The sequence below is a fragment of the Rhinatrema bivittatum genome, chromosome 4, assembly GCF_901001135.1.
Source record: "Rhinatrema bivittatum chromosome 4, aRhiBiv1.1, whole genome shotgun sequence".
NCBI lineage: Eukaryota > Metazoa > Chordata > Amphibia > Gymnophiona > Rhinatrematidae > Rhinatrema > Rhinatrema bivittatum.
In genome coordinates, this window is record NC_042618.1 from 327,136,520 (window position 1) to 327,153,722 (window position 17,203).

The 17,203-nt window shown below is 42.5% G+C and overlaps 1 protein-coding gene across 2 annotated transcripts in view; it reads left to right on the forward strand.

The window, feature by feature from the left end:
- Window positions 1-6,062: 6,062 nt before the first annotated feature.
- LOC115090815 (uncharacterized protein C16orf45 homolog) overlaps window positions 6,063-17,203 on the forward strand; it is a 135,943-nt gene continuing 124,802 nt past the window's right edge. For both annotated transcript variants that reach the window (XM_029600337.1, XM_029600339.1), the window contains exon 1: window positions 6,063-6,396. In XM_029600337.1, the coding sequence (XP_029456197.1) occupies window positions 6,318-6,396 (79 nt within the window). In that variant the 5' untranslated portion in view covers window positions 6,063-6,317. The remainder of the gene's footprint in view (window positions 6,397-17,203) is intronic.

The window sequence follows — 17,203 nt, forward strand, 5'->3', positions numbered from 1 at the left end:
TAATTACCTGCCAACTATGCAATTGTAAGCAATGCTTTTGATCAGCCTGGCCCTGAGACAATTTGTCTTAATTTTGTAGTTCTTCTTGATTTCTTTGCTGTAAATGCAGAGCAAGTCCTGAAAAAAAAAATCTATTCAGAATCACAAAAGATCCAGTCATTGCTATTGCAGTAGACATTCATGAACCATGACAGCTCCATCCGTGTAAAAGCAATAATGCTTCTTTTAGAAGTTCAAGGGGAAAACAATGATGTGGATCTGTTTGAAAACCGACAGACAGACACAGCAAAGTTAGGGAGAAACCACTATATAGTAGCCACATTTTATAGCTTGGAGAAAGTGTAGTGTGATTATAGAACATTTTCTTGGGTGCTTGTAGCTCCTGCCCCAATGATTTACTGCTGCAAAACATTCTGGGTTCTTTTCAACATTTTTGTGAGTGACTTAACAGAAGAGATGTTGGGAAAAGGTTTGTTCTTTTTGCTGCTGATACCAAAATCTATAACAGGGTGGACAGCCAGGAAGGAGTTCAAAACATGAGGAGGGATCTAGCAAAGCTCGGGGAATGGTCTAAGGTCTGGCAGCTAAGATTTAGAACTAAAAAAAATGCAGAGTAATGCATTTAGGATGCAAAACACTCGAGGGAAAGATTGGAGGTGAAATTCTTCTAAGCATAAAGGAAAGCGGGATCTGGGGGTGATTGCATCTGATGATCTTAAGGTGAACAAACAAGTGGATAAAGCAATGGAAAAAGACAGAAAGATGCTTGGCTGCATAGGGAGAGGAATGGTCTGTATAAGTCCCTGGTGAGCCCTCACTTGGAATACTGTGAACAATTCTGGAGACCACACCTTCTAAAGGATATAAATAGGATGGAGTCGGTCCAGAGGGTAGTTATTAAAATGATCACTGGTCTTTGTTCTAAATCATATGGGAATAGACTTAAAGATCTAGAGGAAAGGCAAGATAGGGGAGATATGAAGAAGACATTCAAGTATCTCCAAGGTTTCCATGCACAGGAGGTGAGCCTTTTTCAATGGAAAGGAGAATCTAGAATGAGGGGGTAATGAGATGAGGGTGAGTGGGGGGTAGATTCAGGAGTACTCTTAAGAAATATTTCTTTATAGATGCATGAAAGAGCCTCACAGTGGAGGTGGTGGAGACAAAAACAGTATCTGAATTCAAGAAAGCATGTCATAAATACAAGGGATTGCTAAGGAAGTGATGCTAAATTAATTGGACGGATGGGCAGCCTGGATGGGCCATACGGTCTTTTTCTACCATCATGTTCTATGGTCTGGATTCTCTAAGGTCTGTGACCTTAGAGAATCCAGCAGTAATGGGGGGCGGTGCGATCGCTGCCGGCTTTCGTGCCAAATAACTACACCATAAAAGGTGTGGTTATTCGGCACGAAACTGGCGGCGAAAAGGAATCTTACCTTTCACCTCCAGCGATGTGTCTGCAGCGTCGGTCCCGGTACTGCCCCGACTCCTCCTCTTCCGGGACCGACTCTGCCCCGAGCTAGCTATCGCACGCGAAAAGTCCCTTTTCGCGTGTGATAGCATTAGAGAATGACCCCCTATGTTTGTATGCGTGAAAAAAATCAGCATATGTGTGTAAGTAGCATTTATGCACATACATGCTATTTCATAAGCATCAAATATATATGCTTTCATGCATACATATACATGTGTAAAAAGGGGGTGTGTGCCAGGGTAGTGCCAACATTTATGCATGTAAGTTGCTTTTTTAAAAGGCATGCATGTAGATTTGCCAATTTATGTAATTTTTCACTTGCTAATTATCTTGCACAAGTGAGATTAAATGTGTTTATTGTGCACTATTGGTCTGGTGGGAAGTCTGGGTGAACTATGGAGAGGTCAGGCTGAAGAGCCAGAAGGGTCTTGATGAGGTAAAACTGGTAAGTTCAATTATGCACACATGTTTTAACATTTACCAACTTAGGTGTGTAAATCCTGCTTTATTTTCATGTGTAAAATATATGTGAATATTTTTTAAAAAGGTAGAAAAGGTACGTGTGTTCAATACATATTGAAATGTTCACTTTCAATGATTGAATATATTTGCGATTAAGCATACACGCATGTGTATGTTTCAGGGTAAATATATGTGTATTATATAATGTGCACATATCTGATGTACACGGGTTATAAAAATACTATAGTAAATCTACATGAGGCTATATACACATGTATATGCCACTGTGCACAATTGTTTAGAAGTTATCTTCTCCTTGGATGGATTTGCCCATGACAAATCACTGAGAAGGAGCAGAGAAGGGTGAAGAGATACTACAGAGTGCCTGCCTTTCTTTTAGATACAAAGGACTATATTTAATTTCCGCAGTGCAAAAATGCCTGCAGTGCTTTTTCTCTTGTTTTCTTTTGTGGATTCTTTTGTCCACTGCAAGAAGGGTAATGGAGTAGTAGCCTAATGGTTAGAGCAGCAGGCTGAAAGCCAGTGTTAAAATCCTGCTGATGCTCCTTATGATCTCGGGCAAGTCACTTTACCTTCCATTGCCTCAGGCTCAAATTTAGGGCTTGATTTACAAAGCTTTTTTCCCCATAGACACAGAATGGGGGAAAAAAACCTTCCTCAATCATGCCCTTAGATTGGAAGCCCTCGCTGGAGCAGGGACCTACCTACTGTAGATGACTATAAGTCTCCTTGAGCTATCCATGAAAAAGCCAGCCACTAAATCTAAAAAAAAAAAAGTAGAAAACTAAATCCTTTTGCAAAATCAATGCTATTTTAAAACTCTGATTTCCCATCTTTATTTCGCACTCCTCCTTCCTCAGATTGTTTTCCATTCTTCAATCTGGTGTTTAGTCTTTCTTAGTGTGTTTTATGGAGGCATAGTTCTTTCAGTATATAAGCCAGATCTACCAAGTATGCAACTATCTCGATTAGCACAACCTAGTCACTGTAATTCATGCTCCAATCACCAGTCGAATTGACTAGTGTACCTCTCTGCTGAACGGCATTTCCCAGTGCCATATGAAACACCTCCAGTTCTTAAAAATACTGTGACCAGAATCTTGCTAAAGCATCAGACCACATATTAAATTACTAAAATAAATAAATAATGCCTATCTTACGTAAACGTGAAATCACTAATTTATGCTGCCACCAAATATGAGTGAACGCCATGATCAAAATTACTCTAAATCATATCCCTATTAATTCTTAAATAAGACAGAGAAAAAGGAGGTAAACGAGAGGAACATATCTCTCCATGTTGGGGTGGAGATACCATGAGACTTAATATTGGAAGAAGGATCCATCTGAAGAAAATAGGATAAAACATAAGCATTGTCAAGGTAAGTGTAAAACATTGATAAGACAGGCGAAGAGAGAATTTGAAATGAAGTTGGCCATAGAGGCAAAAACTCATAATAAAAACTTTTTTTAAATATATCCAAAGCAAGAAACCTGTGAGGGAGTCGGTTGGACCATTAGATGACAGAGGGGTTAAAGGGGCTCTTAGGGAAGAAAAGGCCATTGCAGAAAGACTAAATGAATTCTTTGCCTCCGTGTTTACTAATGAGGATGTTGGGGAGATACCAGTTCCGGAGATGGTTTTCAGGGGTGATGAGTCAGATGAACTGAACAAAATCACTGTGAACCTGGAAGATGTAGTAGGGTTGACAAACTAAAGAGTAGCAAATCACCTGGACCGGATGGAATGCATCCAAGGGTTCTGAAGGAACTAAAAAATGAAATTTCTGATCTATTAGTTAAAATTTGTAACCTATCATTAAAATCATCCATTGTACCTGAAGACTGGAGGGTGGCCAATGTAACCCCAATATTTAAAAAGGCTCCAGGGGCGATCCGGGTAACTATAGACCAGTGAGCCTGACTTCAGTGCCGGGAAAAATAGTGGAAACTATTCTCAAGATCAAAATCGTAGAGCATATAGAAAGACATGATTTAATGGGACACAGTCAACATGGATTTACCCAAGGGAAGTCTTGCTTAACAAATCTGCTTCATTTTTTTGAAGGGGTTAATAAACATGTGGATAAAGGTGAACCGGTAGATGTAGTGTATTTGGATTTTCAGAAGGCGTTTGACAAGGTCCCTCATGAGAGGCTTCTACAAAAACTAAAAAGTAATGGGATAGGAGGCGATGTCCTTTCATGGATTACAAACTAGTTAAAAGACAGGAAACAGAGAGTAGGATTAAATAGTCAATTTTCTCAGTGGAAAAGGGTAAATAGTGGAGTGCCTCAGGGATCTGTACTTGGACCTGTGCTTTTCAATATATATATAAATGATCTGGAAGGGAATACGACAAGTGAGGTTATCAAATTTGCGGATGATACAAAACTATTCAGAGTAGTTAAATCACAAGCAGACTGTGATACTTTACAGGAGGACCTTGCAAGACTGGAAGATTGGGCAACCAAATGGCAGATGAAATGTAATGTGGACAAGTGCAAGGTGTTTCATATAGGGAAAAATAACCCTTGCTGTAGTTGCACGGTGTTAGGTTCCATATTAGGAGCTACCACTCAGGAAAAAGATCTAGGCATCATTGTGCATAATACTTTAAAATCGTCGGCTCATTGTGCTACAGCAGTCAAAAAAGCAAATAGAATGTTAAGAATTATTAGGAAGGGAATGGTTAATAGAACGGAAAATGTCATAATGCCTCTGTATCGCTCCATAGTGAGACCGCACCTTGAATACTGTGTACAATTCTGGTCGCCGCATCTCAAAAAAGATGTGGTTGCGATGGAGAAGGTACAGAGAAGGGCAATCAAAATGATAAAGGGGATGGAACAGCTACCCTATGAGGAAAGGCTGAAGAGGTTAGGGCTGTTCAGCTTGGAGAGGAGACAGCTGATGGGGGATATGATAGAGGTCTTGCACGAGTAGATGTGACTCGGTTATTTACACTTTCGAATAATAGAAGGACTAGGGGGCATTCCATGAAGTTAGCAAGTAGCACATTTAAGACTAATTGGAGAAAAATCTTTTTCACTCAATGCACAATAAAGCTCTGGCATTTGTTGCCAGAGGATGTGGTTAGTGCAGTTAGTGTAGCTGGGTTCAAAAAAGGTTTGGATAAGTTCTTGGAGGAGAAGTCCATTAATGGCTATTAATCAATTATACTTAGGGAATAGCCACTGCTATTAATTGCATCAGTAGCATGGGTTCTTCTTAGTGTTTGGGTAATTGCCAGGTTCTTCTGGCCTGGTTTTGGCCTCTGTTGGAAACAGGATGCTGGGCTTGATGGACCCTTGGTCTGACCCAGCATGGCAATTTCTTATGTTCTTAAGATAAATGATTGTATATCACATGTTAGCTCGTATTTATAATTTTTTTTAACTTGTATGTTCTCACTGTTATATGAGAGTTTATTGGAGGTGGCTGGATTAACTTAATACATTTATGACTAGTTTTCCAGAGCTGTGTAAATGCAGCAAGTTTATTGTTTTAGATTGTTAACCTGCTTTTCTGCAGGAAGTGCTCAAGGCAAGGGACAATGAACAAAATAAATGCAATATTATATACAATACAATAAAACAAAAATTAAAAAAACATAAAATTACAAATGCCACAGAAAACAACGTGTTTAATGGAAATACATAAAATCTCCAATTAAACAGTAGAATAAAATGCGGAAAATGTTTTATTCAAATTTTGCAATTTAAAAGCCTGCAAAAATAACAGTTTTTTCATGTCTTCTTAAAGCGAAGTATTCCTTCCACAAACAACAAATCTGAACTTTATTAAGTATTCCAATTAAAAAAAAGTATCACCTACACACCTTATTTATTGACCTTCATTTCTATGTATTCAAATGAACTAAGAAGACATCCAAGCTCCTTTCTTCACAATTGGAAAGAAAAGTGTTCGGTTTTTCAATAAGTCTGCATGCCTGACAACTCGGTATAAATTACAATGGTTCACCCAGTTTCCGCCAGAGGGCGCCCGATGTTCTCCCGGATAGACATTTCGCTTTCTCCTGAGCCTGGTCTGTTCACATCTGTAGCGCTTGTTTCAGCGCAGCTCAGCATTAAATCGGCAAGCAGCTGCCAGGCAGGTGTCGGGATTCTCTTGCTGTTGTTTTTCATTCTTTTTCTTACTTATTTTCCTTTTGCACGTTATGGCCCCTGGCTCCTCTTGAAAGTCGGTGATCTTAGAGACACAGTAGGAGTTGCAGCCCTAGGTAGATTCTGCATTCCAGTTGTGAGCTAAAAAAAAAAAAAAAAAACCAAACAAAAAAAAAAAAACAAACCCAACCGCAAGGCATTGTAGATGTAATCAAAGCTGGAGCCGGAGAATGGAAAATGAGAAAAGACTCTCCAAACAATATGGATCGCTGGAGGCCACGAAGTGGAGTTCAACAGATCCAGCCAGAGGTGAGCAGGTTTGCATAAGATATTGTTTTTTTACATTTGCCCGTGTAGATTATTTAAAAATGGAACACGAAGCCGACACAGTGGCAAGGGAGGGGAGCAGGATGATCAGTGTGGATTGTTCGCTGGTCCAGCAACTTGTTTGTTATTCCCTGCCACCCTTCTGATGAATAGGAAGTGGCTGTTTCAAGCAAAATCTTGGCAATAAACTATATAAAAAAAAAAAATCAAATTGTTAGGTATATTATCAGCCTGGCAGTGAAGCAGGAACGTGCAGAAATGCTCTTTCCTCCTATGAAAGTTACTTTGGTTTATTTGTGGGACGCTGCGTTTTGACTCTGCAAAGCCGCAGATCTTTGTAGCAGGTGCTGCTCTTTGATTTACCTCCGCCTTTGATGTGTATCAGGGCACCTGCTGACGTTTCCTAGTAAACCTAGAGGGGCTCTGACATTTTTGGAACCTGTGGAGGTAGTGCTGCTGGGCGGATGATCTGCCCAGCCGGGAAAAGATGGATGGAAATGATGCATTCATTCATTGAGAAGCTCAGACTCTGCTCCTCCCCAGCCCAGCAGGCAGGCACCATCAAGGAGTTTAACTGTATCGTGCTGGGCTGTTATCGCCGTGGAACAAGCTCCCACCCCGTGCTTCCTTGAGAAGGAAGGTTTCATTGCCATAGCAGAAAATCCGCCTTTGACGTTGCTCTCCCTAGCTGAGTGCAAGAAATACCGTCATTCCCCAGCCCGGGATTGCTTCCATGAATACAACCGTGCATGGCAACTTTCTTTCTCCATACGTTTCTACCGATAGCCTGCTAAGGACCGGAGAGTGTTCCCTCGGAAGCAAGACGGTGGGAGAGAACATTTTGGAAATGGGACACCCCGCTGCTCATTTTTGGAAGGGGGGTACACCCAGGGTTGGAATTACTCGGAGAGCAAGGAAAGAAAACGCAGCTGTAGATGCTGCTGATATGCACCAGACACAAATTAGCATTGCATTTTTACATGCGATTAGCGGAAATGGATTTCTGTATGCAAATATGTTTACGTAATGCAACATTACAAATTATTATTATAATTTAAATTAGAAATAAAGCATCATATTCAGAGAAGATTCTAACCAAGTAATGCAGATCATTGCATATTTATGCTTTAGGGAACATAATTCCCTGCCCCCAATGAGTTTACCATCTATGTGGGTTCCTTGCCCCATTTTTGGTTCTAGCGCCCTACTCCCACTACCTTCTATCTATGGAGGTACTCTGCCTCTACTTCCCTCTCCCTCTCCTCTTTCCCCTCCCTCTCTTCCCCCTGTATCCAGACCCCCCCCTCACTCTTTCTTCCTCTCCCCAGGTCCCTCAACACAATATCCAACAGCAGATCCCTGAGCCTCTGCCCCTCGCCTACAACAGGTTCCCCTCACCCCAGCACCGTTCTCCCACCTGTCTTTCCCTTTACCCCTGCCTAGCAGTTGTCCTCCTCCCAATCCTTCTCCCTTGCCTCTACTTCCCTCTACCTAATACCTGTACTCTCTCTCTCCCTCTCTCTGACACACAGGCACATGCACTCTTCTGTCACACTGTTGCTCATGTACTCAATCAGCAAGTGCTACCTCCAGCAGGCATGCAGCAGTTCTTGCACTAGCTGCCGGCCCTTCTCCACCCCCCGCAGCAGCCACCCTGCCCCCTCTCCATACCCCCCCCCCCCTTCCACACACTCACTGGCTTTGGCTATTCCTCTCCTATGAGCTCAGACTGGCTTCAGGCACATGGACACCACTGCTTGTAAATTGTGTTGCAGCAAGTGGCTACCCCTCCCCACCTCAGTTACAGAAACTGGCACAAAAGTTTCCCCTGACTCTCTCCCCATCCCTTCCTGTGGCTAAATAATGCTTTCGCCTTCACCTCCACAGTGCTTTCCCGTTGACTGTCGGTGTCCCATTCCCACACAGTTCTGCTGACTGGTCCCCTCTTCCCACTCACTGCAGCCGCCTGCTGTGCCTTGGTGAGATATGTGTGTGGGCAGAAGAGCGGGGGGAGCCAGACTCCTGGACAGGGCTGGAGGAAGGAGGACTTATTGGCAGAAAGCAGGACACCTGACCACCCTGCTCTACACCACATTCAGATGAGACAGATAGACCACAACTATGTTAACGAGAAGCTCCATAGAACTACTAGTGCCAGCTATCAAGAATGTGCATGCAATGCCTATGTGAAAGTGGGAAAATGGTGCAGGTGTCCACATCCACTTGGCACTCCTGAAATCTGAAAATTTGGTGTGGATCAAATGCATATTCAAACAGTTATTAACTGGCATTATTGCCCGTTTGTGGGATATGCGGATTCACCCCCCAAAAAATACCTCTCATGAACCATCAAGGGTCCTAGTGTGGATTAGGAGCCAAACCAAAATGTTATCAGGTGTATTCGTGGAATACGTGGCTCTGCAAGAAATTTCCTTATTGTGAACTCGTGATCCCTGTAGACCTATCACATCTGCTCAGTATTTGGTGCAGATTGGATATTACCCCCCCAAAAATTAGGTGGCAGGATTGTGTGTATTTGTGGAATATGTGGATTTCCCAAATATATCCCTATCATGATCCTGGTAGATTCCCTGACATGTTCTGAAAATTTGGTATGGATCAAATGCAAAGCCAAAAAGATATTAGGAGGCAACAATTGAACACATGCATTCATAAATACCTGGATCAAAGCAACTTTCCCATTCAGGATCTTCATATACTCTCGATATGTCCTGAAAATTTGGTATAGATCAGATGGAAAGCAAAACAGCTATTAGGTGGCTTAATTGCAAAAAAGTTATTCAGTGGCATGTTTGTGTGTGTGTGGATTCCTGGAACATGTGGACCCCATGATGTCATAGAAATTTGGTTTGGATGGGATATAGAATGAATGCACATGGGTCTTTGCATGTAGATCTTTGTAGAATACGTAGATCTCGAGAAAAATACCCATGGCCAACTCCTCTTGGCCCGCTTGACATCCTGAAAATTTCAGGTCACTGGAAAGGAAAGTTATTAGTGAGGGTCATGCAAGTCTGGCTACTCTACACTCATACAGTAAAACACGCGGGAGAGCCGGCGAGCGCCCATTCTCCTGATGGGCACCCAGGCCACTCTCCTGGGCGTGCGATTCATTAAGCAAGAGCATGCAAATGAGGGCCCGTGGTAAAAAGGAGGTACTAGGACACTAGCGCATCCCTAGCGCCTCCTTATTGACAGAAGCGGCGGCTGTCAGCGGGTTTGACAGCCGATGCTTAATTTTACCAGCGTCAGTTGTCAAACCCACTGACAGCCACAGGTTCGGAAAATGGACGCCGGCAAAATTGAGTGTCCATCTTCCAACCCGTGGGCAGATTTTTTTTTTTTTTAAGGATTTTTTTATTTTTTTATTTTTGGGGCCTCCGACTTAATATCGCCATGATATTAAGTCGGAGGGTGTACAGAAAAGCAGTTTGTACTGGTTTTCTGTACACTTTCCTGGTGCCGGCCGAAATTAACGCCTTTGGCAGGCGTTAATTTCTGAAAGTAAAATGTGCGGCGTTGCTGCACATTTTACTTTCTGAATCGCGTGGGAATAAATAATAGGCCCATCAACATGCATTTGCATGTTGCGGGCGCTATTAGTTTCAGGGGGGTTGGCCACACGTTTTCCACGCGCTATTACTCCTTACTGTATAAGGGGTAAAAATAGCGCGTGGAAAACGCGCGTCCAATCGGGGGCTAACAGTGCGCTCAGCCTGAGCGCACTTTACTGTATCGGCCCGATTGTGCTTACTGCCACTCTGTGAAGCTAGGCCTACCCCAGATTATTGCCATTGGTTTGACAGATTCCTGAATTCTGGGATTGCCACCTGGCTCCACATCCTGGTTTTACCCTATTGCATGCAGGTATTGATTTACCTGGGACAATCAGAAATATATCCCTGCATGCAATAGGGTAAAACTAGGAGTGGATTAGCCTGTATCCTTATGACACTGAGCCAGTGGCAACCCTACTGCATTCTCTTCTTATACTGGGGTCTTATACCACTTGTGAGACTCTGCTGTGTCAGTGATGCATGTAGCTCAGAGGTTCTGCACCCAGTCTTTGAGACACATTGAGGCAGTCAAGTTTTCAGGATATCCACAGTGAATATGCATGATATAGACTCATTGTGGGTATCCTGAAAACCTGACTGGATTGAGAGCTACTAATGTAGATTATCCATCTCCTGATTGCTGGGCGGATGGGCGAGTCTCAAATTCCCAGGTGCAGCTGACCCCAGACCGGTTCGGATGCCCTACTGCTCTTCCTTTTATGCCCACAGACCCTTTTTTCCCCTTCCGCAGACCTGATTGAGAACTGCCAAAACATTTTGCTTCTAATTACTGTTTCCCTATATGTCTCTCTTTGGTTTTTCGTGTATCCAAGGCCTATCATTTATTTACTTCTTTCTTCCCCACTCCTCAAACCCAATCACCTTACAGTGCTCTAGTTCATGCCTGCCAATGCTGCCCAATGACCCCAATGATGGTTTAGTAGCAGTTTGCTGGAATAAGTACCCCAGGCACCACCTTACTGTTTGTTTACTGGTAGTCTGCATCTTGGGACTGCAGAAGCTGGATGGGGAGGAGGGGGGGGGGGAGAAACCCCCACCTTGTGGTTAATCTTTGGGATCCAGGTGTATGGTGGTACAAAGACAGCATCTTAAAATGTTCCTTTCACTTGATGTGGGCACCACTACGCACGAGGGCGAGACTAAATGGAATGGCATGTTGTGGCAGGATAATGGCCTCCTGCCAGAATACGAAATGATGAGGCAAAAGATTCCTTAGAAAATAAATGCTGAGGCAAAATCTTAACTTTCGGCTGCTAGTCGCCTTTGCAATGGAATAATGAACAGCAGAACCGATAGGCAGGCACTTTGCTGATCTTGAAGCCAGCTTACCATGGACAATGCACTTCCCGACAAACTGCAGCCTCTCCCTTCTTCTGACACCTCCTCTGTAGCCAATCAGTGTTGCTTCTTTTATTGAATGATTTTCTTCAGATGCTAATTTCATGAACTAGCTGCTCTCTGGCTGCATGAAGTTTTCCTTTTCAGCAGTAAATATGGATTTTAATCTAGAAAGGTGTTTTGGCAATGTTAATACTGTACAGCCCATATTAGAGCAGACCTTCATATATTTTTGTTTAGCAGTGAATAGAAAAGCTGTTTCAAAACTGGTGATAAAAATTCTACATAAAATGACACAGAAATTACAGTGCAAAAGAAAGTGATCCAGTTAAAAGAATAATTTACAAGGTAAATATATAATTTTTTTTTAGCAGCCCACCGCTATGAAAATGGTAACTGAGGACAAACTTAAACAGTTAAAATTGCATTTGCATGCATTCTGGTTGCATATTCAGCACTTGCACACCTGCTTCCAGACTATCACACAGCAAGACAAAAATTCTGCATGAACTCACAACCCTCCCACTGAAACAGTTAAACATTCTGGGATGAATTTTCGAAAGGCTTCTATGTGTAAAATCGGAAGTTACGCATGTAAGTAGCATGTGCATGCATACATTAGGATTTTTCAAAAACCCCGAGGAGTGCATGCACTATGGTGTAATGCGCAAATGTTAAAGAAAAAAAAAAAAAAGAGTGATTCACAGGACGGGGTTCAGAATTGGAATTTTGAAAGCAGTATATGCACATTAGAGATGTGAATCGTGTGATCAATCGTCTTAACGATCAATTTCGGCTGGGAGGGGGAGGGAATCGGATCGTCGCAGTTTGGGTTTTTTAAATATCGTGTAAATTGTGTAAATCGAAAACCGGCACACTAAAACATCCCTAAAACCCACCCCGACCCTTTAAAATAAATCCCCCACCCTCCCGAACCCCCCCAAAATGCCTTAAATTACCTGAGGTCCAGTGGGGGGGGAGGGGGGGAAACCGGCACACTAAAACAACCCTAAAACCCACCCCGACCCTTTAAAATAAATCCCCCACCCTCCCAAACCCCCCCAAAATGCCTTAAATTACCTGGGGTCCAGAGGAAGGGTCCCGGTGTGATCTTTTACTCTCGGACCTCGGGTGAGTTGTAGAAATGGCGCCTGCGTACGGCAACACGATTCGACTGCAGGAGGTTGTTCCGGACCCCCGCTGGACTTTTGGCAAGTCTTGTGGGGGTCAGGAGGCCCCCCCAAGCTGGCCAAAAGTCCCTGGGGGTCGAGCGGGGGTCCGGGAGCGATCTCCTATGCTCCTGACGTCGGGGGACAAAAAACAAAATGGCGCCGGCGCTACCTTTGACCTGTCATATGACAAGGCAAAGGTAGCGCCGGCGCCATTTCTACAACGCACCGGAGGTCCGAGAGTAAAAGATCACACCGGGACCCTTCCTCTGGACCCCAGGTAATTTAAGGCATTTTGGGGGGGTTCGGGAGGGTGGATTTATTTTAAAGGGTCGGGGTGGGTTTTAGGGTTGTTTTAGTGTGCCGGTTTTCCCACCCTCCCCCTTCCCCTCCCCCTTCCCCCGATTTACGATTTTTTGACGATAAATTGGGGGAATTGTTATTGTATCGCGGCTCTAACGATTTTTGACGATTTAAAATATATCGGACGATATTTTAAATCGTCAAAAAACGATTCACATCCCTAATGCACATACATTACTGAGTTTGTACTCATCATGCCTTTGCTCCTGCTAATTGAGTCCCAGAAATTAAATTGCACTTGCCTTTTGTCTGTAGTTTTTTTAGGATGGGAGGTCCGGGTGGCTTGGTGGGGGATTAAGGGTGAACTGATGAAGGTCTGGGTGAACTAGCGGAGATGTCTTGGAATTGGTGGTTCCAGGTATATGCACAGGCAAGTATTTTCAGAAGTGGAGCACACATATACTTTCTCAGATACCTGCTTCTGCGTATAAGTGACGGTTGTCACGCGTATGTGTTGCAAATATTACATGCATGAAATCTATGCACTTACTTTTATGAAAGAGGTATGGAAAGTATCCATTTTCCTGCATTACAAACATGCACTGGACAGAACCATGCACACATGCAGAGATATACGCTATTTTATAAACCATGCAGCTCCCACCACACAGTGTATAAATTACTGCTGTAACTTTAGATGCACCTCCTTACATATCTGTGTGCTGTCTTATTGAAAATTACCATCCCTGTAAATAGCACAGGCTGTACTTTTAGTTTTCAAATGTCTCTGGCTGGTGATCGTCACTGTGTAAAAATGTCACCATCAGGTTTGTGATTGCTCTGGTTCATTTGACTCAGGCCTGCTGGTTACTGGTTAAAAATCAACGTTCTTTCTCGCATGAATCAAAGTCTGTGTAATTCAGAACCAACCCGGGATCTCGGTGACAACACTGTGTACCGCCAGGCAGAGGGACCTGGGTTCAGTTTCTGGCTTAGGTCTTCTACTCCCTGGTGGACTGGGGATGTCGCCATAGTCATTGAACAGTAGTGACTCCCAGTGACTGAATTTAGGGCCCATGATTTATTTTCAGGGTTCCAAGCCTGGGCCCCTACTGAGAACTGTTTCTGCAGTGACAGGCCGATTCAGTAAAGCCCGCTCTCCCGGCGTGCGCACAGGCCACTCGCCTGTGCGCGTGATGCAGTATTTAATTAGGCCTGGCGATAGAAACGGGCAAAAGGAGGCGCTAGAGACACTAGCGCGTCCCTAGTGCCTCCTTTTGGCCTGGAGCGGTGGCTGTCAGCGGGTTTGACAGCCGACGCTCAATTTTGCCGGCATTGGTTCTTGAGCCCGCTGACAGCTATGGGCTCGGAAACCGGACGCCGGCAAAATTGAGCATCCGGTTTTCGACCAGACAGCCGCCGGCTGACTTCAAATTTTTTTTTTTTTTTTACCCTTCAGGAGCTTCGACTTAATATCGCCATGATATTAAGTCTGAGGGTGCACAGAAAAGCAGTTTTTACTGTTTTTCTGTGCACTTTCCCGGTGCCCGAAGAAATTAGCGCCTACCTTTGGGAAGGCACTAATTTCTGAAAGTAAAATGTGTGGCTTGGCTGCACATTTTACTTACTGAATCGCGCGGGCATACCTAATAGGGCCGTCAACATGCATTTGCATGTTGAGGGCGCTATTAGGTTTGGCAGGTTGGACGCGCGTTTTCCGCCCCTTACTGAATAAGGGGTAAGGGAAAACGCACGTCCAGTGACAGGTTAACAGTGCGCTCCGTCGGAGCGCACTGTACTGTATCGGCCTGTGACTTCACTAAGCAAGGTGGGAGGGAAAATAAAACAAGGGAAACATGCCCCAGGTAGTTGCAAATGATGGCTCATGGTGTCAGAACCCAGCCTTGGTTCCAGTTGGGCTGGAAGCCCAAAGGAGCAGGAGGAAACAACCTTATTAAACACAAAAGTCTGCAAGTTTCATATTTCACAGCTTTTGAGATATCTTGACAGGGCAGAGGGGACATGCAGTGTGACGTGTATTGCAGAAGGATAATTTAACATTCTAATTAAATCGTTTCATAATTAAGGGAAAAGTACAATGAGTATTTTTTTTTTTTTTCGTGCTGATGCACACTGAGCTGAGGATTTCAATGTATTGTCCACATTGATTCTTTTTCCTGGATGATGACTTCGATTTAAACTATGATTGTTATTGTCATCCACTCAGATCACGTTGTGTTGGAGGTGGCAGAATATAAAAAGACATAAATAAATATGATGAAACCCAGAATTGTGTACCTATATTTAGGATTATTTTCCCTATGGTCATCACTTTGCACTTGTCCATATTAACTTTCATCTGCCATTTAGATGCCCAGTCCCCCCTCATGTTTTAACCACTTTCAATAATTTTGTGCCATCTGCAAATTTGATCACCTCACTCATTGCTTCTTTTTCCAGATCATTTATGAAGAAATAAAATAGCACTGATCCTAGTTTAAATCCCTGGGGCACTCCACTATTTACCCTTCTCCATTTGGAAAATTATTTAATTGTATTTTCTGCTTCTTGTTTTTTAACCAGTTACCAATCCACAATAGGATATTGCCTCCTATCCCATAACTTTTTAATTTCCTGGGGAGGGACTTGTCAAATGCCTTCTGAAAATCCAGATACACTATATTGACTGGCTCATACTTATCCCCATGTTTATTAACACTTTCAAAAAAATCTAAGGCAAGACCTCCCTTTGCCAAATCTATGTTTGCCCTTCCCCATTAAGCTATATATCCATATGGCCAATAACTTTCTCTTTTTATAAATTAGCATTACACTGACAATCTGCCAGTTTTGAGGAATTTTTAATGCTAGGTTACAGATGCTAGGTTACAGATGACCAGTAACAAGTATGGCATTTCATTTTTTAGTTCTTTCAGAATGCTGATATGAATACCATCTGGTCCTAGTGGTTTGTTACTCTTTAGTTTAAAATGTGATACTCCCAACACAGGAAACCAGTAGTGGTAAAAGCACAATAGTAAAATAAAAAATTAACCACTATAATTGAATGCATGAATAAAATTTTAAAGGAGATCATCATTCCCAAATTGTGTAGGAAAACACAGCAACTTTTAGTGGATAACTCTTCTTTTTAATTGTCAGTCTCAATTAATAACATCAATATGAATTTTTTATAATTTTTAACAATGCAATTCCATCACCAAAGTTTTAATACTGCACGTAAAACATATTATTTATCTTCTTAATAATCTTTCAGTTTCAACAACCAACATGAGCCACTGTTTTGTGATCTGCCTCAGGGGTATCCTTGTAATGGCATTTTTTTTACATCTACCTGATGATTAAAATAAAGAGTTGTGAATTAAAAGTTGACATATTTCCCTACTCCATTCGGGGAAGATGATCTCCTTTTAAACTTTATTCATGTGCTCAACTATAGTGGTTCATTTTGGATTTTACTCTTTAGTTTGTCAATTTGCTCTATTATACCTTCCATTTTCACAGTAATTTAATTCACTTCCTCTCAATCATCAAAGAATATTTCCAGTATGTGTGTATACTCAGCATCCTCTTCAGAAAAGACCAAAGCAAGACATTCATCTAGTTTTTCTGCTATGGCCTTGTCCTTGCTGAGTACTCCTTTTACCCCTTAGTCTTCTAATGGACCAACTGACTCCCTCACAGGCTTCTTGCTTTGAATGTTTTTGAAAAAAGATTTGATTACTAGTTTTTGCTTTTTCTCAAATTCTTTCTTAACCTGCCTTATTAATGCTTTACATTTAACTTGCCATTTTCCCATTTTCCTCTTTTGCATCTGCTTTCCATTTCCCAAAAATGGGAGTAGTATGAGAGAATTCTGGGGCGTAGAATACCTTGTGGCTAGATTTAGGACCCGTGATTTCAGGGTTCCAAAAGAAGCCCTAGTGTATGGCCCCTACCTGAGGGCTATCGCAGCAATGACAGAATATAAAGTAAGGGGAAAAGAAATTCTCTGAGTATTTATCCTTTCAAATAATACTCAACCTGGGGACACTCCATGAAACTATCAATAATCAGATTTAAAACAAATTGTAGACAGTACTTTGTCACTCAATGCACAATCAAGCTGTTGAATCTGGTGCCAGAAGACGTGCTCAAGTTGACTAGCATAGTGGGGTTTACAAAAAGTTGGATAAGTTCCTGGAAAAAAATTCCATAGAACATTATTAGCCAGGTAAACAAGGGAAAGCCCATCGCTGTCTCTGGGAGCAAGTAACAAGAAATAGATCTATGTATATTTTGGGATCTGCCGGGTAATTATGACCTGGACTGGCTGGGCTTGATGGTCCTTGGTTTGACCCAGCATGGTACATCTTGGAT